The sequence below is a fragment of the Zootoca vivipara genome, chromosome 3, assembly GCF_963506605.1.
Source record: "Zootoca vivipara chromosome 3, rZooViv1.1, whole genome shotgun sequence".
NCBI lineage: Eukaryota > Metazoa > Chordata > Lepidosauria > Squamata > Lacertidae > Zootoca > Zootoca vivipara.
The window spans coordinates 112,951,594-112,976,913 of NC_083278.1; the positions used below are offsets into that span (position 1 = coordinate 112,951,594).

General features: G+C 44.8%; 1 protein-coding gene across 1 annotated transcript in view; it reads left to right on the top strand.

Moving 5' to 3' along the window:
* The window catches only part of LOC118081484 (uncharacterized), a 30,580-nt gene extending 6,104 nt beyond the window's left edge, over positions 1–24,476 (top strand). The window contains exons 3-10 of the mRNA XM_060272251.1: positions 8,091–8,216; positions 11,080–11,220; positions 15,386–15,526; positions 16,402–16,527; positions 20,634–20,774; positions 21,640–21,765; positions 23,101–23,227; positions 24,285–24,476. Coding sequence (XP_060128234.1) covers positions 8,091–8,216; positions 11,080–11,220; positions 15,386–15,526; positions 16,402–16,527; positions 20,634–20,774; positions 21,640–21,765; positions 23,101–23,227; positions 24,285–24,315 — 959 coding nt within the window. The 3' untranslated portion in view covers positions 24,316–24,476. The remainder of the gene's footprint in view (positions 1–8,090; positions 8,217–11,079; positions 11,221–15,385; positions 15,527–16,401; positions 16,528–20,633; positions 20,775–21,639; positions 21,766–23,100; positions 23,228–24,284) is intronic.
* The last annotated feature ends 844 nt before the right edge of the window (positions 24,477–25,320 follow it).

Genomic DNA, 25,320 nt, shown 5'->3' on the forward strand with positions numbered 1-25,320 from the left:
TGCGTATTAACTCCTTCAGAGGGAGTGTGACCCCATCAAGAGCAGGCAACCTCCCACCCACTAAGTGCACTAAGTGTTATCTGCATTGAGCTTTTGTTTGTTGCCTCTCATCCAGTCCATTACAGAGGCAAGACTTCCAGTTCCACACTTGCAGATATAAAGGAGAGGTAGAGCTGTCTGTCACCAGCATATTGATGACAATCTACTCCAGAACTCTGAATAACCCCACTCAATGCTTTCATGTAGATGCTTAACCCCCCCCCCAAAAAAAACATTTATTCAAGAAATACAATAAATTATTGTCCACTGGCATAATACCACAGAATGATCAATCCAATCCTCCATCCCACAACATTGTCATGTTGGCTTTCTAAATATCCTGAATAGGAACCCAACTACTGATCTGGTTGTGTAGATATTTTTAATCAATATAGCCCCTCAACAGACACCTCTGTGATTGTGATGGCATTAAAACATCCTGCTCTTCAATGAAAGAGAAAAAGAGAGGCCAGATTTGATGCAGATGTTAAACAGCATGGGGATAACACTGAACGCTAAAGAACCCCACATTGAAGGTTCAATGGGGCTGCAAGCATCACCCTTGGGAAACAACCCTAGAAGTTTGATGTCAGTCACCACAAAGCAGTACCACCAACCCCTAACTTGGACTGCTGCTCCAGAAAAAAATGGGCTGGTGGCTTTGACAACTTTAAAGTTTTGGGAAGGAATATCTATGTAAATTATATAAAAATTTATTTTAATTAATATGCAAAATGATGATGCAACTTTAAGAAAAGGACAACTAAGTTGTATTTGGAGTGGAGCATTAAAATTCATGGGCTTCAGTTAGTCAAGCCAATTTTTAACCAGACTTGGACTAACTTTGGGTACTAACCCTAGAGAATGAATGCATAGATCGAATGGCAAGAAGGGAAGCTAACCATTCTTCTTTATCTTTCAAGATATTTGCTTTACAAAGCATTCCAGTTAGAAATATATGCTCAAGAATTCTGGCTTTTCTAATTTTCTCATTTAATATGCCCCCCTCCCCCAAGTGTGGAATATTGCATGAGATTTAACATCACTTGTTCTCTTCTCTTTGACAGGGGGAATATCCCAATGATACCTTTGTAAGAGTGTGACAGGAAATTCCTAAGTTGCACCTGTGTCTTCGTAAAGAATGGAGCCCTATTTCTATTGCTATTCTGAAGCATTTGATAGATGAACCATCTTTCAGGTGTTACTTTTGGTTACTGAGAGGCTTTCCAGGAATTAACTATCTCATTCCTTTGTGCTCCTAATAAAACCATACCTGATCTGCAGACCAAGTCCTTTGTCATCTTTTTCTATGCAAACTGGGAGGCAAAGTTACCTTGTTTATTTCATTGCTATATGGTAGAATTAAAAATCTCCCTGGTTTTCTTTGGCTTCAAAGGAAAGGATCTCAGCTTGAAAGGAACTTGGACAAGGCCTGGTGTGTGTTTGTGTTTAATAGTCTCCTGTGGCTCTCCTGCTTCCTCCTTCACTTCAAACTGAGCTGGCACACAATCCCAGGGGCAAAACGCTCTCCTTCCCCAGTTCCCAGACACAAACGCAGGTTTCTCCCTCCCCTGTCATCAGAGGGATAATATGATGAGCAGCTGGAGAAGCTCAAAATTGTCCCAAGCAGGCAGAACAGCCACAATAAAAATGTTAATAAGTATAATAATATGCTATTTAGATTTCAGGTGTTGCCAATTTAATTTGCAGCAAAGGTTCTTGGAAAGCCCCCAGATTCCACAATTTGGGAATATAATGAATGATTCAAGTGTCCAAGGAATTCTCACAAGTTGCTGTTGTTTATGGTCCTTTCTGCTGAACAGGATAACAGCAATGTTCTTTTTCTACATTATACTTGAAACAGGAAGTTTTAATGAATGTTTGTAGCCGTGTTGTAGAAAGGCAAAAAGAGCTTTATGGAATGGGCTGCCCTCAATGAATAAGCAGTTTCCTTAAAAAATAATAATAAAGTTTTCCAATTTAACAATCCAATAAAAAACACATTAAATACATTCTGAAATATGATACAATAACAAAGACAAAATTTTATGCCAAATTATATATCTTTGCTGACTTCCCATGCTGTGAAGTTTGAGGAGTGATGATTTCACATTGTACTGCATTCCTTGAATAATTCAAAAAATCCCAATAAAACATTTCTGATGTTAATCCTTCATTTATTTTTAACAGGCTCAGAATTCATTCAGCAAGTGGCTTAATCATTTATAATTATGTGTGAAATAAGTTTCTTCTTCTTTATTTTCCCTTTGTGATTCTAATTTCATTGACTGCTTTCTTTTTCACTTTCCACACACTGTAGACTTATTAGCTGCTAAGGGTCCTTTAAGTTGCACCCAGGCAGGGACAGAGACAGCCAATAATGACACCGTGGGTGGAATCCAGAGAAAGAATTTAATTTCTTAAATTTAGGAGACTTTTGGTGATCAAGCTTCACAACAAGAGTAAAGAAACACAAATTTGCAAAGCTTCTTATACATTCTTGGGCTCCTTTCCCCCTCCTCTGTAAATGTGTACACGCAAGGGGGTCACAGGTTACAAATCCTTATTAGGAAAATCCGTATCCTGTCCTTCTCATGAACACAAAGGGGGTCACAAGTACATATAAGGAAGATCCATGTCCGGTCCTGTGCATAAACACATGCTGACTCATGCTACCCCGGTAGCATCCTCACTCAGCCTTGAGTGGGGGCTTGAATTCCTATCTATCTTGCCTTCTCTTTGCCTGCTCTTCGCGTCAGACTGCTAGCATCACACAAGACAGTCATCCAGCCTTGATAGCTTAGCAGGGCATTCTGTCTTGTTATCGAATGTTTTTATTACACTTTGGCCCACTTTGGTGCACAGACGCAGAAGCAAAGAGGAAAGCATTTTAGGGCTATGGGGGGCTAAGCCATACAATCAGAATTATACAATGCAAACTATATGATCAGATTTAGCTCAATAACACAATTGGCAAATCTCTCCCTTCAACACAAAGTCAATTCTCAATGTGTCACAATTAAGACAAAGGGGAGACCTGGCCCTCCGTCATTTCTAGTCTCATTCCAACTGCTAATAAACCGATGTTTCAGCAAGAACACCATTACTCCTCTGGTAAATTCTTTTTATCTTTCCATTGAAAGTGATTGCGAAAATCGTAGTCCAATTTCACACCACCAGCTATAGTTAAACCATAATCATGATGATAGTTAAATATTCCTTCAATCCCGCTTTTGTATTTTGAAAAGACAGGGAGTCAGTCTTTTGGGGGAGCTTTGGATGAGAAAACAGCAAATGCAAAATATATCAAAGAGAAAGGGTCATCCCCTCTCCTCCGTTCCAACATACCAATACAATTGCAATAATAGTCCTCCTCCACGTCAAATCTTTGGCACCCGGTGGCTGAATCAGTTAGCAGAATACTTTATCTCCTGTAGACCAGAGCATACCTGTTTATTAAGTCCGAATTTCATCTTAAAAACCAGGTGTCCTCTGCTCATGGCGACAACTTTGGAGAGTTGCCAAAAACTCAGAGTGCATTGCACCCGGCTCCCCCTGCCCTCTCGTTCCTTCCAGATGGGCAGCAGGTATCGGACGATCTGCGGGTGGAGCTGCCCCCACAGCCCTGGTTGGGAGGGTAATTACTCCCATATTTTCCTCGAATTCCACATAAAAAGGCTCAGATGTAATGGACACAGCCGTTCGCCATGGCAGCCAAACAGGAAGTTGAATAAGCAGTTTCCTGTTGGTTGTTTATGGATGTAATGGGAAGCGGATGGACAATGTTTTTTCAAGCAAAGGAGGCCTCTTCTGCTCCTTTGGGCCCAATGAGGTTTTTTGATGTTTCATATGTTTTCCTTATGTTTTTCTCTGTTGGTGCTTTCTTTGTTTTTTGCACATTGACTTTCAGAACATGGTGGGGGTTTTTTTGGGGGGGGGGAATTGAGCAAGCAAGAAGGAAGAAAATAGCTGGTTTCTTTTCAGATTTTCCTGGGTTCCCCCCCCCCTCTTACAGGGATACTCTGTATGTCCTACACTTGATGATATGCAATGTTGTTTCTGGGTTTGGCATGGCACTGATTCTCAGCTAATTGTCAGGGATGCAAAGTGCAGTGCAGGTACCTCTCAAAGCACAGGTGCTCAGCTTCAAAGAGCAGTCTGGGACCAGCTGCTCCAGAGGTTCTCCATCGGGGAATCCCAAGGGCAGCTGACAGGATCTGGAGAGATTAAGGTGTCTGCAAAGCACCTGAGGAACAGCTTTGAATCCAAACTGTTTTCCCTGCAGAGGTGCAGGTGCTCCTTAAATGCAAGCAGCAATAAGGAGATTGTTCTTTCTGTGTAAGCATTTAGGAAGCCGCCTTGTTCTGGTGCAGTATTCTTGATTGTGACTCTGAAGTGCTCCCTTACAGCTCAGTTTTTCAACTCCTCTGCTCTCTGATCCTTTCAGCTGCAGATTTTAGGCCTCAGGGATTTAATCGTGTGTACCACAGTGAGCGATGACCCCTTCCTCTCATAATATCTTGACATGCTGCAAATATTATAACACCACATGTTAAGCTGGCAATAAAACCATAACACAATCCAAAATGCACAAAATAAACTCAAAAGGGGTTTTAAAGGAACAACGTGTTTCATGAATCAAGACAATAGAAACAACATATAATATACGAGCTGGCCTGAGGCATTTCTTTGTCAGAGGTAAAGGACAAAATGGCACCCTATGATGATTCCACATCAATGTGTTTACTAGATGGGGGAAGTCATAGCCAAATTTTCAAAGCAACATTTTAAAATGGCTAATATTCAAACAATTCAATGATGCTGAATATGAACTAGGTACCAGACGTATTGTCTCTAACACAATGTGGCCTAGAACAGAATAAAAAGGACGGTATTATTGTTGGGAGATTCATTCCCCGTGTGCAGTCCGTCATGGGTTTGTTGTCTATCACATGACTGGGTATGTGTTTTGATTCCACAGAGTGGGAAGTGATATAGACAGGATGTTTGTCTTACTGTGTTCCTAAGTGCAACTGTTGTTCCTTTGCTCTTTCTCTTATCTGTCTGATGCTAGAGAGAGAGGGAGCCATGATGAAGAGCCCCGTGTGTGTTTATATGTAAATAAACTAGTTTAGCCAAGATGCTGTGCTACTGAGGTCTGTTACGCAACTGCGCAACCTCTTCTGGTGTCTTCTGGCACCAGTTGCTGTGATGTTCGGGCTGGAGAATGCTTAAGAAGCTCCCGAACGATCACCCAGGAGGCGGAGCACATGCCAGCCGGGCGCTGCCCACCCCCTGTTGTGACGCCCCTGCGCGCGCCTCTGGAGTGTGGCCTGAAGCAGCTGAACAGTTGAGAGGCGCGCCTGGGGCTGCATCCGTCACGCCTCTCAGCGAGCGCAGCGGCACCCCTGGTGGCCTGGCGCCCTGGTGCCACGCAACACCACACCTGGGCCTAGAGACGGCCCTGAGTCTAGCTATACTTTTGACAAAGGTTTGATTCCACTATGGCAGGGGGGGGGGTGAAACTCAGCCCTGTAGAGCAAACAAGTCCTTCCAGATTTCCCCATTAAAAAGCTCTACAGTCTCATGCTGTCGTACATGATAACATGTGGGTCAAGATGGAACTTCAAAGAACAACTGGGAGCTTTAAGCTTTACTTTGATTGAGAAACAAAATACAAAAAATTCCTTCCAGCAGCATCTTAGAGACCAACTAAGTTTGTCATTGGTATCAGCTTTCGTGTGCATTCGTGTTTCAATTACGTCAGGCCAACACGGCTACCTACCTGCAATTTCATTGAGAAAGACATGCTCCCAACCACTCACCAGATGGCTGGTATTTTGCCAAATGCAAGAGTCATTTGGGAGTCAGGGGAACCACAGCACAGTTGGACATTGGCGGAGGAAGGGGATGCGGGGCTTGTGGGCCTCCCTGGGTGCTATCCCTCAGGGGATCACCCCATCCCTGGGTGCACAGCATGCATGTGGAGGAAAGCATGAAATAGCATGCTTAAATTGGGCACAAAAAACAGTGACAGTCCTTAAACAAAATAACTAACCATGCAAATGATAAAATACTTCCCTTTTCAGGATCTTGGGTGATCAATAAAGGAGAGACTCCAGCTGGCCATCTCGGTCAGTCTTTCATCCAAAGAGGACACCGATATTGATTTTTTTGATGGCTGCTTTTCAGGGAAAGAGCAAGCCACCAGAAAGGTACATATTGTCTAGCCATTGAGATGGGCTGTTGAGAACAAGTAGCCTGTTTGTTCCTTTCCTTGTGGGTGCCACGACATCCTTCAGCAATGATCCATGAATAAGGGGAAACTTTTGATTATATCTGTGAGTCTTCTTGAGATTGGAGCAGAACGAGTGTTCAACCACAGCGGTCTTATCCTATTCCATTCTTTGTTTCCTTCTTCATACTGCTACATTCGCCAAGGGAGGGCCAGCTATTCTCAGCACTGCAGTTGGCTGTAGAAGACCCAACTGGTCAGTTTGGGATATTTGGGTTTCAGAATGCCCAGGATGCTGTCCTGGGTGCTTTAGCTGAGATTCCTGCATTGCAGGGGGTTGGACTTGATGGCCCATGGGGTCCCTTCCAACTCCATGATTATATGAGGAACATAAGAGGAATCAATGGCCCATCAAGTCCAGCATCCTGTTCTCGCTTTGGCCAATCAGATGAGGAGCACAAGAGCAGTCAGCCCTTCAGCAACTGCCATTCACAAGCATCACTGCCTCCAGCTGTGGAAGCAGCTTAGTCATCCAAGCTAGTCTTCTCTTCCATGAATTTGTCAATTCCTCTTAAAGCCATCTATTTTAGAGAGAGGGAGCAAGAATTAATTATCCAAAACTGAAAGGGTGAATGGTAGCTATGAATATCATTAGCAGAATGTTTGGAACACACAGTCCTTTCCTCCCCCCGAAAGCTTCTTCTCACCATTCCCTTAGGAAGTACAAATAGAGGAACCTTTCTCTCTCTGCAAAATCTTTGAGGTAGAAGGCAACTCTGGTGGCTCCAGAATTCAGCCATGAAGACCTCTGCCTCTCTAGTTCTCCTTTTGGTGCTGCTGTCGGTCACAGGTAAAATCTAAAGGGCTGTCCATCCACAGAATTCCAAGAAGACCTGCCTAACTAGCCCATTGGCTGATTTGCACTGGTTGAAAGATTAGCCCAGTTGATACTATGTTATCTACGTAAGATTGAAGTTCTATTTCCTAATTAAGTGGGAAATGGAATGGGCTGCTTTTGCTGAATAGAATTGTAGCATTGTAGAGTTGGAAGGGCAGTATCTAGCTCAACCTCCTGCAATGTATATACTTCTATTGATGCAGCCTACAATAGCATAAGCTTTTCTTTTTGCTGCTGCATCACACTGCTGACACATGCAAAGCTTGGAGGTTTTCACATGTACTACCGGTACTGGCAAGAGGAAATTCATAGAAATATTGGTAATCTCTTTTTGCCTGAGGGATAGATTTGTGTCTTCATAATATTTCCCAGGACCCACTACCACTGAGAATGAACTAGAGAATGAGAGTCTCCATTAGACCCCTGCAGGGAATTTGGTCATGTCTTCGGTTGTAAAAAGTTTGGTAATGTGCTAAATTGATTTTATGGGCTGCAATCATCATGATTTGGGGGGAAAAGGTTAAAAGATAAGAAGCAGGGGTTTCTGTGACTGTTCAAAGGAAGCGGAAGAGCAAATAAGGAGCAGTGCCTCTGTGTGGAGAAGGCAGAGAGTCCTGGCAGATGAATCTTATTTCTGTTTTTGATACAGTGGGAAGCTTGGTAGATCATATGAATTCTGTGAATAGAGTATGTCTTGATTTCAGTAAGGCTTTTGACAAACTCCCCCATGATTCCATGTCTTCCTGGAAAAAGTGAAAAGTGGGTCACCACAAGGTTCTTTCCTAGGCCTGCTGTTGTGCAACATCTTTATAAATGATTTTATAAAGTGGGATGCCACAGGGTTCTGTCTTGCTTAGAGATGTTTGTAGTCTCTTCTCATCTGAGGAACTGATTTCTCTCTTCATAACATTTCTCCAGGAACCACTCCCACCCCGAATGATGATTGTAAAGGTCGCTGCATATCAAGATGTTCACGTAGAGAATATGTGGCTTCAACAACCTCCTGCAAAGATCCTGATCATGTCTACTGCTGCCGAAAGGAAGGTAACATGCTAAATTTTTGTTAAGGGCCACAATCATGATTTGGAAAGAAGGGAAAGATGATAAACAGGGTTGCTTGGCTATGCTTGAAGGAAGAGGAGGAACAAACCAGGAGTAGGTTTTCTGCATGGAGAAGATGGAGAAATGCTTCTGGGTGACAGAGAGAAGGTGGACTGCTCAACACCTACTTTGCCTTTGTCTTCCTCCAAAAGGAAAACATTACACAATGTGATAATAATAGAGCATATGTGGTAGAGAATATGGGGGTTCAACAAACTGCTTCCATCATCCTGATTATGTCTACTGATGCGAAAGGACAGGTAATGATTGGAAATCTGAAATGAGATAGCCACTTTTTGGAAGTTGTCCCCAGATCCAGTCACCAAACAGGCAGTTTAACATCCAAAATAGCTTACCACTGCAAAGGATAAGGCTTCAGTAATACATTTCTGCACATTGATATATATACACACATCATGTAGGCTTTGTAGATACAAATCCATACAAGTAACAAGTACTTCTTTTGTTTCAGCAATTCAAGGTATGAGTTTGAGTCTGTGTTACTTCCCTAGACTAACTCGGACACAGATAGCTCAATACCCTGACAGTGTCAGCATGTCCAGGAGCGTGCCTACTCGTGAGTAAGGCCATTGCAGAGACACATACCCAACTGGCATGTTCCCTCCCTCCTGGGAGATCGTTTGGGAGCTTCTTGAGCGTTCTTCAGCCCGAACATCACAGTGACTGGTGAAGTGAAGCACCAGCCCACTTAAGGATCCGCAGAGGTTTGCGCAGTTGCGTGACAGACTCAGCAGCACAGCATTCTGGCTAAGCTAGTTTATTTACATATAAACAGACTCGGAGCTCTTCATTATGGCTCCCTCTCTCTAGCATCACAGGCAGTAAAGAGAGTGAACAAAGGAACAACATCCTGTCTACGTCACTTCCACTCTGTGGAATGAAAATACATACAGTCATATGATACACAACAATCCTATGACTGCAGACGGGGAATGAATCTCCCAACAGACAGAACCCAACACTAGAACTTATGCACATTAATTGTGGAGGTGAAAGATAGCCCGGACACTGAGATCCAGCACCAAGGGCCTTCTGGCGGTTCCCTCATTGCGAGAAGTGAGGTTACAGGGAACCAGACAGAGGGCCTTCTCAATAGTGGCACCCGCCCTGTGGAACGCCCTCCCAGCAGATGTCAAGGCAATAAACAACTATTTTACATTTCGAAGACAACTGAAGGCGGCCCTGTTTAGGGAAGTTTTTAATGTTTGATGCTGTGCTGTTTTTAACATTCGGTTGGAAGCCGCCAAGAGTGGCTGGGGAAACCCAGCCAGATGGGCGGGGTATGAATAAAATATTATTATTATTATTATTATTATTATTATTATTATTATTATTATTATTATTGGATCCTGCCCATCTGTGGGCAATTAACAAAACAATTGGCTGAGTGCTTAGATTCAAAATGCGGGCTTTGCAAACTCTCTAGCACAAGAGAGCTCCCACCAGAGTTTAAAACCACTCACATAGTTAAGCCACAGTGTAGTGTGGAAGATGGGCTGTTCTGTCCTCCTGAATATCCCAAGCTCTTTCTACATCACACTGTTGACTCATGTCAAGTTTGTGGTCTACCAAGACTCCTAGATCCTATTCACATGTACTGCTCTCAAGCCTGGTGTCACCCATCCTGTATTTGTGCCTTTCATTTATTTATTTTTTGCCCAAGTGTAGTACTCTACATTTCTCCCTGTTAAAATTCATATTGTTTGCTTTGGCCCAGTTCTCTAATCTGTTACGGTCATTTTGAAGTGTGATCCTGTCCTCTGGGGTATTAGCCACCCCTCCCAATTTGGTGTCACCTGCAAACGTGCTCAGGATGCCCTCAAGCCCATCATCCAAGTCATTGATAAAGATGTTGAATAAGACTGGGCCCAAGACAGAACCCTGTGGCACCCCACTAATCACTACTCTCCAGGATGAGGAGGAGCCGTTGATGAGCACCCTTTGGGTTGGGTTAGCCAGCCAGTAACAAATCCATTGGAGCTGGAGTCAGACGTAGGTCAGCAACTAAACAGTCTCTTTTTTTTCAAAGGAACCAAAAGAGTGCATGCCTAGTGGTTGCAGCACCTCTTCTCAGTAGGTGTTGCCCCAAAGAGGCAGTTGCGAGGGCTAAAAGTTCCCACCTTTCCAAGGCTTTTAGAACCCCTCAGGGCCCTTTCCATGAATCTCTGGCTCCTTCATCTCTAGTCTCTCATTGCTAATCTCTGCTGTGCTCTGCTCTTTTCATTCCTCATTGTGTGTTCTGGAAGACCAGGGGAGAGGATACTGGTTGCAGCAGGAGGGGGAGACTCCCTGGATACTTCAGCAACCTGCCTCATCTCTGCCTCCTGCCTCCCTCCTCTTCTCAAACCCTCCACTTCTGCCTCTGATTCTGGACTGCTCTCTGTCACCTCCTCTTCCTGCTCACTAAATCCTGTTCCCTCTTCATCTTCCAAGACCTCCTTCTCTCAGTCTGCTCCCCCTTTCCCCCCAGACCACTCATCCTTGCCCCACCACCAAACCCCTGACTCTGACCCTTCTTTCTTTGAGGATTTCCTGGGGATTGCCCAGCTGGGACCTCTCACCACTCCTCTGCATCCATCCTGTCAATGACAAGAAAGTCCCATGCATTGAGAAGTTTGGGAGCTAGACAGAAGGTGGAACTGCTCAACAACTACTATACCTCTGTCTTCTCGTAAAAGGAAACACTGCAATGTGGTGATTATAGAATAAATGATGCCGAGGATAAAGAGGAGCAAATTCTCTTCTGAGGGATTGATTTCTATCTTGTTAATATTTCTCCACACAGGGAATAATATTTCTCCACCACCCACCAACCCACCGAAGGAAATTTGTAAAGGTTGTAAACGAAGTTGTTCAGATAGAGAATTTGTGGATTCAAGAACTCACTGCCAAGATCCTGATTATGTCTACTGCTGTGATATTCCAGGTAACATATCAATCTTTTCCTAAGGACTGCAACTATTATTTGATTCGGGGAGAGGGGGGGTGAGCAGTGGTGTTTTTTCTTTCTTTCTATGTTTGAAGCAAGAGAAAGAACAAAAAAGGAATCGGATGGAGAGGTGCTATTAGGTGACTGGGGGGAAAATGGAGCTGATCAACACCTACTTTGCCTCTGTCTTTTTCAAAAGGAAAACAGTGTGCAATGTGTTGATATTACAATTAATAATGCAGGGAGGGAGCTGCAGCCCAGGAAAGGAAAAGAGGTTGTAAGAGAACACCTAGTTACTTTAAAGAAATTCAAATCTCCAAGGCCTGTTGAGCTGCATCCAAAGGTACAAAAGGAGTTTGCAGATGTAATTTCAGAGCCTTTGTCTATAATCTGTGAGAATTCCTGGAGAACTGGAGGTGGGCAATTGTTGTCCCCATCTTCAAAATGGGTTAAAAAGCCAACCCAGGTAACTACAAGCTGGTGAGCTGGATATCCTGACTGCCTGACTTTGATACTGAAAGTTAAAGAAAGAGTGGCTCTCTTCCTGCAATTTCTTTGAGCCAGAAGGTGAATTTTGTGACTCCTACATTCGATTTTGCTATAGTTTCCTGGGTAAAAAATAAAGGTCTGTTCTACCACAGGACTGTAGTAAAAAAAAGAAAAGAAGAAGTCTAACTAGCCCATTTTGGTGTCTTATGCTACTCTACCTTGCTCAAAACATTAGCTCATTTGAAACTATGCCAATTGTGCATAGTTTTATTTAGTGGAAAATGTAATGGACCGCTTTCACTGAGATGCTTAGAGATGTTGGTGATTTCTTCTCATCTGAAGGATGGATTTCTATCTTCATAATATTTCTCCAGACTTCACTCCCACCGAGAAAATAAAGTGTAACGGTCGCTGCAAATCATCTTGTTCACCTAAAGAGTATGTGGCTTCAATAACCTTATGCCATAATCCTGATCATGTCTACTGCTGCACAAAAAAAGGTAACATGCTATTTTTTTGTTATGGGCAGCACTCATGAGTTGGAAAAGAAGGTGAAGATAATGAACAGGGTTGTTTGGCTATGCTTGAAGGAAGACAAAGAACAAACAAGGAGTAGGTTTTTTTTTGCGCGGAGTGGATGGAGAAATGCTTTTGGGTGACAGAGAGAAGGTGGACTCCTCGACACCTACTTTGCCTCTGTCCAAAAAGTGTACAATTTGATGATAATAGAATAAACGATACAGAGAGGGGGCTTCAGCGCAAGAGAGGAAGAGAGTTGGTAGGGGAACACCAAGCTACTTTGAATGAATTCTAATCTTCAGGGCCTTAGAACGGCACCTAAATGTACTAAAGGAACTTGCAGGTGTAATCTCACAGCCTCTGTATAGAATATTTGGGAATCCTTAGGCAGTATGTGGCAGGCTTAGGCAGTATGTGGACCGAGAACTCCCAGAAGTGCAAGCTGGATATAGAAAGGGCAGAGGAACCAGAGACCAAATAGCAAACATGCGCTGGATTATGGAGAAAGCTAGAGAGTTCCAGAAAAACGTCTACTTCTGCTTCATTGACTATGCAAAAGCCTTTGACTGTGTCGACCACAGCAAACTATGGCAAGTTCTTAAAGAAATGGGAGTGCCTGATCACCTCATCTGTCTCCTGAGAAATCTCTATGTGGGACAAGAAGCTACAGTTGGAACTGGATATGGAACAACTGATTGGTTCAAAATTGGGAAAGGAGTACGACAAGGTTGTATATTGTCTCCCTGCTTATTTAACTTATATGCAGAATTCATCATGCGAAAGGCTGGACTAGATGAATCCCAAGCTGGAATTAAGATTGCCGGAAGAAATATCAACAACCTCAGATATGCAGATGACACAACCTTGATGGCAGAAAGCGAGGAGGAATTAAAGAACCTTTTAATGAGGGTGAAAGAGGAGAGCGCAAAATATGGTCTGAAGCGCAACATCAAAAAAACCAAGATCATGGCCAGTGGTCCCATCACCTCCTGGCAAATAGAAGGGGAAGAAATGGAGGCAGTGAGAGATTTTACTTTCTTGGGCTCCTTGATCACTGCAGATGGTGACAGCAGTCACGAAATTAAAAGACGCCTGCTTCTTGGGAGAAAAGCAATGACAAACCTAGACAGCATCTTAAAAAGCAGAGACATCACCTTGCCGACAAAGGTCCGTATAGTTAAAGCTATGGTTTTTCCAGTAGTGATGTATGGAAGTGAGAGCTGGACCATAAAGAAGGCTGATCGCCGAAGAATTGATGCTTTTGAATTATGGTGCTGGAGGAGACTCTTGAGAGTCCCATGGACTGCAAGAAGATCAAACCTATCCATTCTTAGGGAAATCAGCCCTGAGTGCTCCCTGGAAGGACAGATCGTGAAGCTGAGGCTCCAATACTTTGGCCACCTCATGAGAAGAGAAGAATCCTTGGAAAAGAGCCTGATGTTGGGAAAGATTGAGGGCACTAGGAGAAGGGGACGACAGAGGACAAGATGGTTGGACAGTGTTCTCGAAGCTACGAACATGAGTTTGACCAAACTGCGGGAGGCAGTGCAAGACAGGAGTGCCTGGCGTGCTATGGTCCATGGGGTCACGAAGAGTCGAACACGACTAAACGACTAAACAACAACAATTCTGATTTCATGTTAGATTAGTTGTAGCATTGAAGAGCAATAAGAATTATTCGTATTATTAAAAAATAATAAGAACACTAGTATAGTGGTACCTTGGTTCTCAAACGTTCCGGAAGTCTGTTCAACTTCCAAAATGTTCGAAAACCTGGGCGTGATTTGCACAGGCTCCAAGGAAGCAATAGCCAGATGTTTGGCTTCTGAAAAAAGTTCACAAACCGGAACACTTCAGAGTTTGCGGCGTTCAGCCGTTTGAGTTCTAAGGTTCCACTGTAATAAAATACAAATGAAAGGAGTTTTCCAGGCCAGAGGACAAGTGAGATCTAGTTGGCTTAAGTCACAAAAGTTTAGATTCCCTTCTTTGAAAGTCTGTGAACTTGGAGCGTCCCTTCCTTCCTATTCGGAATTTACTTTGCCGGGCACAGCGGAGGCAGAGGACGGCATCAGCGCCGCTGCCGGCGAGGATGGCAGCGGCCTCAGGACCCCCTGAGCTGGGAGCGCTTCCCTGCCCCACAGCGCGGCCAGCAGCAGCAGGGGCATGTGCGCCAAAGTCCGATCTCTCCCTCCGCGAAGCGCTTGGCGGTGCCGCCTTCTGCAGCCTGCTCTTGGGCGGCCAATCCCCAGCGCCCATGCGAAGCGGTCGGATCAACCAATCCAGCCGCCGCCTTGAGAAACGCAGAGGGGGATTGGCTAGGCGAGGTTGCTGACGCGCCCAACGCACGCGCCGCCCTTCTCAGTGCTGGGAGGAAAGAGAGGAGCGGCACGGAGCTGCCGAGCATGCTTGCTGGCAGTGGCTGAAGCTGCGCTGCATTTAAGTTGCCCTCACTTGCCCTATACCTGTTTCACCTCGGCACGCGGCTGCTTCTCACCTAAAATGGGTATGCGTGTCAGTGGTGTCATAGGTGTCATAGGTTCGCCATCAGTGATCTAGTCTCTCATTGCTAATCTCTGCTGTGCTCTGCTCTTTTCATTCCTCTTTGTGTGTTCTGGGAGACCAGGGGAGAGGATACTGGTTGCAGCAGGAGGGGGAGACTCCCTGGATACTTCAGCAACCTGCCTCATCTCTGTCTCCTGCCTCCCTCCTCTTCTCCACCCTCCACTTCTATCTGATTCTGGACTGCTCTCTGTCACCTCCTCTTCCTGCTCACTAAATCCTGTTCCCTCTTCAGCTTCCAAGACATCCTTCTCTCAGTCTGCTCCCTCTTTCCCCCCAGACCACTCATCCTTGCCCCACCACCAAACCCCTGACTCTGACCCTTCTTTCTTTGAGGATTTCCTGGGGATTGCCCAGCTGGGACCTCTCACCACTCCTTTGCATCCATCCTGTCAATGACAAGAAAGTCCCATGCATGGAGAAGTTTGGGAGCTAGACAGAAGGTGGAACTGGTCAACAACTACTATACCTCTGTCTTCTCGTAAAAGGAAACACTGCAATGTGGTGATTATAGAATAAATGATGCCGAGGATAAAGAGGAGCAAATTCTCTTCTGAGGGATTGATTTCTATCTTGTTAATATTTCTCCACACAGGGAATAATATTTCTCCACCACCCAACAACCCACCGAAGGAAATTTGTGAAGGTTGTAAACGAAGGTGTTCAAAGACAGAATTTGTGGATTTAAGAACTCACTGCCAAGATCCTGATTATTTCTACTGCTGTAATCATCCAGGTAACATATCAATCTTTTCCTAAGGACTGCAACTATTATTTGATTCGGGGGGGGGGGGAGGGGGGTGAGCAGTGGTGTTTTTTCTTTCTTTCTATGTTTGAAGCAAGAGAAAGAACAAAAAAGGAATCGGATGGAGAGGTGCTATTAGGTGACTGGGGGGAAAATGGAGCTGATCAACACCTACTTTGCCTCTGTCTTTTTCAAAAGGAAAACAGTGTGCAATGTGTTGATATTACAATTAATAATGCAGGGAGGGAGCTGCAGCCCAGGAAAGAAAAAGAGGTTGTAAGAGAACACCTACCCGTAGTTACTTTAAAGAAATTCAAATCTCCAAGGCCTGATGAGCTGCATCCAAAGGTACAAAAGGAGTTTGCAGGTGTAATTTCAGAGCCTTTGTCTATAATCTGTGAGAATTCCTGGAGAACTGGAGGTGGGCAATTGTTGTCCCCATCTTCAAAATGGGTTAAAAAGCCAACACAGGTAACTTCAAGCTGGTGAGCTGGATATCCTGACTGCCTGACTTTGATACTGAAAGTTAAAGAAAGAGTGGCTCTCTTCCTGCAATTTCTTTGAGCCAGAAGGTGAATTTTGTGCCTCCTACATTCGATTTTGCTATAGTTTCCTGGATAAAAAATAAAGGTCTGTTCTACCACAGGAGTGTAGTAAAAAAAAAAAGAAGAAGTCTAACTAGCCCATTTTGGTGTCTTTTGCTACTCTACCTTGCTCAAAACATTAGCTCATTTGAAACTATGCCAATTGTGCATAGTTTTATTTAGTGGAAAATGTAATGGACCGCTTTCACTGAGATGCTTAGCGATGTTGGTGATTTCTTCTCATATGAAGGATGGATTTCTATCTTCATAATATTTCTCCAGACTTGCTTCCCTTCAAGAAATTAAAGTGTAAAGGTCGCTGCAAATCATCTTGTTCACCTAAAGAGTATGTGGCTTCAAAAATCGTATGCCTTAATCCTGATCTTGTCTACTGCTGCACAAAAAAAGGTAACATGCTATTTTTTTGTTATGGGCAGCACTCATGAGTTGGAAAAGAAGGTGAAGATAATGAACAGGGTTGTTTGGCTATGCTTGAAGGAAGACAAAGAACAAACAAGGAGTAGGGTTTTTTTTTTGCGCGGAGTGGATGGAGAAATGCTTTTGGGTGACAGAGAGAAGGTGGACTCCTTGACACCTACTTTGCCTCTGTCCAAAAAGTGTACAATTTGATGATAATAAAATAAACGATACAGAGAGGGTGCTTCAGCGCAAGAGAGGAAGAGAGTTCGTAGGGGAACAGCAAGCTACTCTGAATGAATTCTAATCTTCAGGGCCTTAGAACGGCACCTAAATGTACTAAAGGAACTTGCAGGTGTAATCTCACAGCCTCTGTATAGAATATTTGGGAATCCTTGGAGAAAAGGTGGTGTCCCTGCACACTGGAAGTGAGCGAACTTCGTTGCCATCTTCAAAAAGCAAAAGAAAGAGGACCTGGGAACATAACTGGTTGGTCAGCTTGGCTAGGATACTAGGAAGGGTCCTCAAAATGACAATAAGTCAATGAGCAGTTAGCAGGCATGCCACCTCCAGAGGACCCTGGGGGCCCGAGCACCAACAAATTTTCATTTTGGGTGTCCCATGGGTGCCTGGTACTGCCTCCTGCTGTGGCCTCCTGCTGCGGCTGCAGCCTCCCACTTCCTCCGCAGCCCAGCGCAGCAGAGGTGCAGGCCCTGGTCCAGTTGCTGTCACGGCACTGGAGCACATGCCCCACCCCACCTCGTCATGGCATTGTTTTCTCAAAAACAAGGCATAGCTGATGAATCTAAGTTAAAAAAACCAACAACAACCCAGAGTGGCAAGCTTGGTGGATAAGGGGAATGCTGTGAATGTATTGATTGCAGTAAGGCTTTTGACAAACTCCCCCATGGTTGCTTGTTATTCTGGAAAAAGAAATCACAAGTGGGTTACCACAGGATTCTGTCTTGTGCCCAGCGTTGTTCAACATTTTTATAGACGGCTTAGATGAAGGAAACCGAGGGGCTGCTCATCCAATCTACAGGTGTGGAATTTAGCTCTTCAGGAAAAGCTTACCTGGCGCGTCAAACTTTTGAATGGGAAAGCAAAGCCACACCCAAGTCTGGTGGGACTTTGTTGAATATATCAGCAAGGAATTGTTCTATTGTTCTCTCCCCCAACCCTACCCTGGTATCCCAATACATTAGGGAAAAATTAAATCCAACGCCTTCTGTTTATTATAAGTTATACTTTACTGTATATTGCAGTGCCACCCATTGCATGACCAGGCGGCAGTCTCCAGCCCCGAGGAAGCACCAGAAAGGAATAATGGCTCTGACAACGTGTTATGGAATTAAAATTTGTCCACAACTTTATTAAACTTTCAAATGTAGGAAGACCTTGGCTTAGGCATTGGGCGTATATCCCTCCCAGCCCCCCAGCCTGGGGTAGTGGGGCATCTCAGGGTCAATGGGATATGGGGGTGCTCTGCAAGACACATGTGTACACAGGCAGCCCACCCCATATCCCCGCAAGCAGGGTACTTCACTGACGACCTTTCAGTGTATGGCCAGTGGCACCCATATTGCAACCCCTTTAAGAGGGGACCCTGGAATTGCCGCCCCCCCCTATTTCAGGTAAGAAAAGACTAAAGGATTACGCCCAAGGCCTTAAACTGCCAAAGTTGTGATGAATTGCTACAGGGAAGACAAAACCTGCCAATGCTGGAAAATTTCTTCCCGGCTCTTCAACAGCAACCAGTCAAAAGACCGTAGCAGCACCCGCTAAACAGGAAGAAAAAAGGTTAACCTGCAAACAAGAAACATTAAACAAAGGGAAGGTTGGGTGGGTGAAGCTCCTGAGCCGACGGCCTGGCTGCTGCCGGCTCCACCCCCTATTTAGGCGACTGGCTCCACCTCCCAGCAGTGTAAATTAACTAACTGAGGCTGGCCGTGAGCCCCCAAAGAATAACACTGAGAGGCAGGCCAGCCCATACAAAACAGTAACTCCCCTGGGGTCCAAGGCACCGCATATGATCCCGCAAAGGGTACCCACAGTGTAAATGTGAGTGCTCATTATGTAATTCTACATAGTAATGCTCTTGCTCTCTCCTGCTTGATATTGTGCTTTATCTTATTTACCGTTCTTAGTCTAGTTTCCTTCTTTTCTGATTTCATGATTCAGGTAGGTAGCCGTGTTGGTCCGACGCAGTCGAAATATATATAAATATAAAAACAAGTCCAGTAGCACCTTAGGTAAAGGTAAAGGGACCCCTGACCGTTAGGTCCAGTCACGGACGACTCTGGGGTTGTGGCGCTCATCTCGCTTTACTGGCCGAGGGAGCCGGTGTACAGCTTCCGGGTCATGTGGCCAGGATGACTAAGCCGCCTTTGGCGAACCAGAACAGCACACAGAAACGCCATTTACCTTCCTGCTGGAGCAGTACCTATTTATCTACTTGCACTTTGACATGCTTTCGAACTGCTAGGTTGGCACACGAAAGCTTATACCAAGAAAAAGGTGCTACTAAGTTGCTACTGGACTATTTTTATATATATATATATATATTCTGATTTCATGTTATATTAGTTGTAGCACTGAAGAGCAATAAGAATTATTCGTATTATTAAAAAATAATAAGAACACTAGTATAGTGGTACCTTGGTTCTCAAACGTTCCGGAAGTCTGTTCAACTTCCAAAATGTTCGAAAACCTGGGCGTGATTTGCACAGGCGCCCAGGAAGCAATAGCCAGATGTTTGGCTCCTGAAAAAAGTTCACAAACCGGAACACTTCAGAGTTTGCGGCGTTCAGCCGTTTGAGATCCAAGGTTCCACTGTAATAAAATACAAATAAAAGGAGTTTTCCAGGCCAGAGGACAAGTGAGATCTAGTTGGCTTAAGTCACAAAAGTTTAGATTCCCTTCTTTGAAAGTCTGTGAACTTGGAGCGTCCCTTCCTTCCTATTCGGAATTTACTTTGCCGGGCACAGCGGAGGCAGAGGACGGCATCAGCGCCGCTGCCGGCGAGGATGGCAGCGGCAGCGGCCTCAGGACCCCCTGAGCTGGGAGCGCTTCCCTGCCCCACAGCGTGGCCAGCAGCAGCAGGGGCATGTGCGCCAAAGTCCGATCTCTCCCTCCGCGAAGCGCTTGGCGGTGCCACCTTCTGCAGCCTGCTCTTGGGCGGCCAATCCCCAGCGCCCATGCGAAGTGGTCGGATCAACCAATCCAGCCGCCGCCTTGAGAAACGCAGAGGGGGATTGGCTAGGCGAGGTTGCTGACGCGCCCAATGCACGCGCCGCCCTTCTCAGTGCTGGGAGGAAAGAGAGGAGCGGCACAGAGCTGCCGAGCATGCTTGCTGGCAGTGGCTGAAGCTGCGCTGCATTTAAGTTGCCCTCACTTGCCCTATACCTGTTTCACCTCGGCACGCGGCTGCGTGTCACCTAAAATGGGTATGCGTGTCAGTGGTGACACGCGTGTCATAGGTTCGCCATCAGTGATCTAGTCTCTCATTGCTAATCTCTGCTGTGCTCTGCTCTTTTCATTCCTCTTTGTGTGTTCTGGGAGACCAGGGGAGAGGATACTGGTTGCAGCAGGAGGGGGAGACTCCCTGGATACTTCAGCAACCTGCCTCATCTCTGCCTCCTGCCTCCCTCCTCTTCTCCACCCTCCACTTCTATCTGATTCTGGACTGCTCTCTGTCACCTCCTCTTCCTGCTCACTAAATCCTGTTCCCTCTTCAGCTTCCAAGACCTCCTTCTCTCAGTCTGCTCCCCCTTTCCCCCCAGACCACTCATCCTTGCCCCACCACCAAACCCCTGACTCTGACCCTTCTTTCTTTGAGGATTTCCTGGGGATTGCCCAGCTGGGACCTCTCACCACTCCTTTGCATCCATCCTGTCAATGACAAGAAAGTCCCATGCATTGAGAAGTTTGGGAGGTAGACAGAAGGTGGGACTGCTCAACAACTACTATACCTCTGTCTTCTCGTAAAAGGAAACACTGCAATGTGGTGATTATAGAATAAATGATGCCGAGGATAAAGAGGAGCAATTTCTCTTCTGAGGGATTGATTTCTATCTTGTTAATATTTCTCCACACAGGGAATTATATTTCTCCACCACCCACCAACCCACCGAAGGAAATTTGTGAAGGTTGTAAACGAAGGTGTTCAGAGAGAGAATATTTGGATTCAAGAACTCACTGCCAAGATCCTGGTTATGTCTACTGCTGTGATCTTCCAGGTAACATATCAATCTTTTCCTAAGGACTGCAACTATTATTTGATTCGGGGGGAGGGGGGTGAGCAGTGGTGTTTTTTCTTTCTTTCTATGTTTGAAGCAAGAGAAAGAACAAAAAAGGAATCGGATGGAGAGGTGCTATTAGGTGACTGGGGGGGAAATGGAGCTGATCAACACCTACTTTGCCTCTGTCTTTTTCAAAAGGAAAACAGTGTGCAATGTGTTGATATTACAATTAATAATGCAGGGAGGGAGCTGCAGCCCAGGAAAGGAAAAGAGGTTGTAAGAGAACCCGTAGTTACTTTAAAGAAATTCAAATCTCCAAGGCCTGATGAGCTGCATCCAAAGGTACAAAAGGAGTTTGCAGATGTAATTTCAGAGCCTTTGTCTATAATCTGTGAGAATTCCTGGAGAACTGGAGGTGGGCAATTGTTGTCCCCATCTTCAAAATGGGTTAAAAAGCCAACCCAGGTAACTACAAGCTGGTGAGCTGGATATCCTGACTGCCTGACTTTGATACTGAAAGTTAAAGAAAGAGTGGCTCTCTTCCTGCAATTTCTTTGAGCCAGAAGGCGAATTGTGTGACTCCTACATTCGATTTTGCTATAGTTTCCTGGGTAAAAAATAAAGGTCTGTTCTACCACAGGACTGTAGTAAAAAAAAGAAAAGAAGAAGTCTAACTAGCCCATTTTGGTGTCTTTTGCTACTCTACCTTGCTCAAAACATTAGCTCATTTGAAACTATGCCAATTGTGCATAGTTTTATTTAGTGGAAAATGTAATGGACCGCTTTCACTGAGATGCTTAGAGATGTTGGTGATTTCTTCTCATCTGAAGGATGGATTTCTATCTTCATAATATTTCTCCAGACTTGATTCCCTTCAAGAATATAAAGTGTATCGGTCGCTGCAAATCATGTTGTTCACCTAAAGAGTATGTGGCTTCAAAAACCGTATGCCATAATCCTGATCATGTCTACTGCTGCACAAAAAAAGGTAACATGCTATTTTTTTGTTATGGGCAGCACTCATGAGTTGGAAAAGAAGGTGAAGATAATGAACAGGGTTGTTTGGCTATGCTTGAAGGAAGACAAAGAACAAACAAGGAGTAGGTTTTTTTTTTGCGCGGAGTGGATGGAGAAATGCTTTTGGGTGACAGAGAGAAGGTGGACTCCTCGACACCTACTTTGCCTCTGTCCAAAAAGTGTACAATTTGATGATAATAGAATAAACGATACAGAGAGGGGGCTTCAGCGCAAGAGAGGAAGAGAGTTGGTAGGGGAACAGCAAGCTACTCTGAATGAATTCTAATCTTCAGGGCCTTAGAACGGCACCTAAATGTACTAAAGGAACTTGCAGGTGTAATCTCACAGCCTCTGTATAGAATATTTGGGAATCCTTGGAGAAAAGGTGGTGTCCCTGCACACTGGAAGTGGGCGAACTTCGTTGCCATCTTCAAAAAGCAAAAGAAAGAGGACCTGGGAACATAACTGGTTGGTCAGCTTGGCTAGGATACTAGGAAGGGTCCTCAAAATGACAATAAGTCAATGAGCAGTTAGCAGGCATGCCACCTCCAGAGGACCCTGGGGGCCCGAGCACCAACAAATTTTCATTTTGGGTGTCCCATGGGTGCCTGGTACTGCCTCCTGCTGTGGCCTCCTGCTGCGGCTGCAGCCTCCCACTTCCTCCGCAGCCCAGCGCAGCAGAGGTGCAGGCCCTGGTCCAGTTGCTGTCACGGCACTGGAGCACATGCCCCACCCCACCTCGTCATGGCATTGTTTTCTCAAAAACAAGGCATAGCTGATGAATCTAAGTTAAAAAAACCAACAACAACCCAGAGTGGCAAGCTTGGTGGATAAGGGGAATGCTGTGAATGTATTGATTGCAGTAAGGCTTTTGACAAACTCCCCCATGGTTGCTTGTTATTCTGGAAAAAGAAATCACAAGTGGGTTACCACAGGATTCTGTCTTGTGCCCAGCGTTGTTCAACATTTTTATAGATGGCTTAGATGAAGGAAACCGAGGGGCTGCTCATCCAATCCACAGGTGTGGAATTTAGCTCTTCAGGAAAAGCTTACCTGGCGCGTCAAACTTTTGAATGGGAAAGCAAAGCCACACTCAAGTCTGGTGGGACTTTGTTGAATATATCAGCAAGGAATTGTTCTATTGTTCTATTCCCTCTATTCCCTTCTTTGAAAGTCTTTGAACTTGGAGCTTCCCTTCCTTCCTATTCGGAATTTACTTTGCTCTCCCCAATGGACCCTAATATATATATATATATATATATATATATATATATATATATATATATATATTTCTCCCTTTGCACAGAATTTAAGATCAGACCAAAGAATAAGAACGAATGCTATAAAATGGATGGTGTTTGTGTTAAGGATTATTGTCCCGAGGAGCACATCAAGATTGGAAAATGTTCCAGAATTATGAAATGTTGCATAAGGTAAGCGCAGCTCCCCAAAGAAGAGAGATCAAACAAGCCACCAGGGACATGCAGCAGCTCTCTCACACTTACCATTGCATGGCCACTGCCCAGTTCGAGGGGCCGTTGTTCCTTCCCATGTGGAATGGGGTAGGGCGCTCAGTGCCTTCTCTTATGGCCATGTGGGCCAATCAGGGGGTGGCGGGGGCGGAGCTGCAGTGCTATGAATTGAAGGCCACACCCAGGATGTCCCCGCTTTGGAGACCATCATGGGATTCACCCCCAACCCAGTCTATATGTGTCCTGCCCGAAGGATTTCGCTATGGTATATTGGGTCATTGTGTTCGGGGCCAGGGGCAGACTGTTCCTGCAAACAAATTAGCTGGTCTGCAGGTCTTCGCTTGTTGTTGTCGTTTAGTCGTTTAGTCATTTCCGACTCTTCGTGACCCCATGGACCAGAGCACGCCAGGTACTCCTGTCTTCCACTGCCTCCCGCAGTTTGGTCAGACTCATGTTGGTAGCTTCGAGAACACTGTCCAGCCATCTCGTCCTCTGTCATCCCCTTCTCCTTGTGCCCTCCATCTTTCCCAACATCAGGGTCTTTTCCAGGGAGTCTTCTCTTCTCATTAGGTGGCCAAAGTATTGGAGCCTAAGCTTCAGGATCTGTCCTTCCAGTGAGCACTCAGGGCTGAATTCCTTAAGAATGGATAGGTTCAGGCCCGTCTTTATGGCTTAGCTCAGTGGCGCATTGCGCCACGGTGCTGTCGCAGCAGGGGCACAGAACAGCTGATGTCTATGCTCCGGCATAGACATACGCTGCTGCTACTTGCTCCTGTTTGGTAAAGCTGCGAGTGAGCCTGGGCGGCTATGCGACGAGCTGCCAGCTGCTGCTGAGGCAGCCAGCTCTAGGCGCCCCCAATCCCACAGGAAAGAAAAGTTACAAAATGGGGAGGACAGTCTATTAAGGAAAAACAAGCACTACTGAGTGCTCCACCTTTCATTTACACACATTAGCTTGACTATTTATTCTGGGTGAAACATAAGGAAAACTTTCATATAATTTTCTTTTGTTTTTAAGTAAACACTACGAAGATGAATACGAAGATTGAATATTGGGGGCTGTTCCATCACTTGGAGAGCCACTGGATCCTGCTTCAACCCTAGCTAGAGTCTCCTTCAGCTTCTTCACCAAAGCATTCAGATCAAAAGAAGAAGTGCTTGCAACATACTCCATGATTATATGAGCTTCTCCATTGCAATAAAAGTGAATTTTAAAAAGCAATTTACTCTGTTTCTGATGTTCAAGCATGGGCGCCACTGCTTAGGAAGCTAAAATGCTACATTACACTCACGAGAAGGAGGTGTCAGCAGGCATGGTTGTGTAGAAGAACAGAAAGTGGTGGTTTTTTTTTAAAAAAAAAGACTAAAAGGGAGAAGATCCCCCCCAAAAAACACAGTCCTGTGAAAGGACTGAGTTGCAATGAGAAGAAAGAACGAGCAAAAATGGGAAGGAGAAGAAATTTTATTCAGTTCACATTTAAAAGTAAAACAACCTTATTATTGCTTTCTGAAAAGAGATGTCAACTGAAACACATCTAGCCTTCAAAATTAGCATAGTCTCCAACTATAGATCATATAGAAAGGAAAGACATATAGCTGGGGGAAATGTGCAAAAATATGACATACAGAAATGCATCCTATTAGGGAATATTGCCCTGCAAAAAATATGCTGTTTTGCCCAAACATCTAGGATTTAGGGGTCGTACCCCCCCAAATCTATAACACTATATAAACTTCTATCATGTCACTTCTTACTCACCTTTTCTCTAAACAAAGAAGTCCAAAGCTCTGTTTTTATTGTTTTATCACTTGTTTCATGCCTCAGGTTCCTATGTGAGGAAGGGTGGGATATAAATTGAATCAATAAAATAATCTCAGAGAGCCAATGGAAGTTCTAAGCCAACGTCTAGGGGTCAATTTTGCATTGGATGAGGGCAACTTGCAAATGTGAGCTTCTCTGGGTAGCACAGCTCTTTTTGTGCTAGCACAGATGGTGGTACCTTCTTGGTGATGGGACCCAAGTCACTTCCTCCGACTCTCCTTCGGCTGTCAAA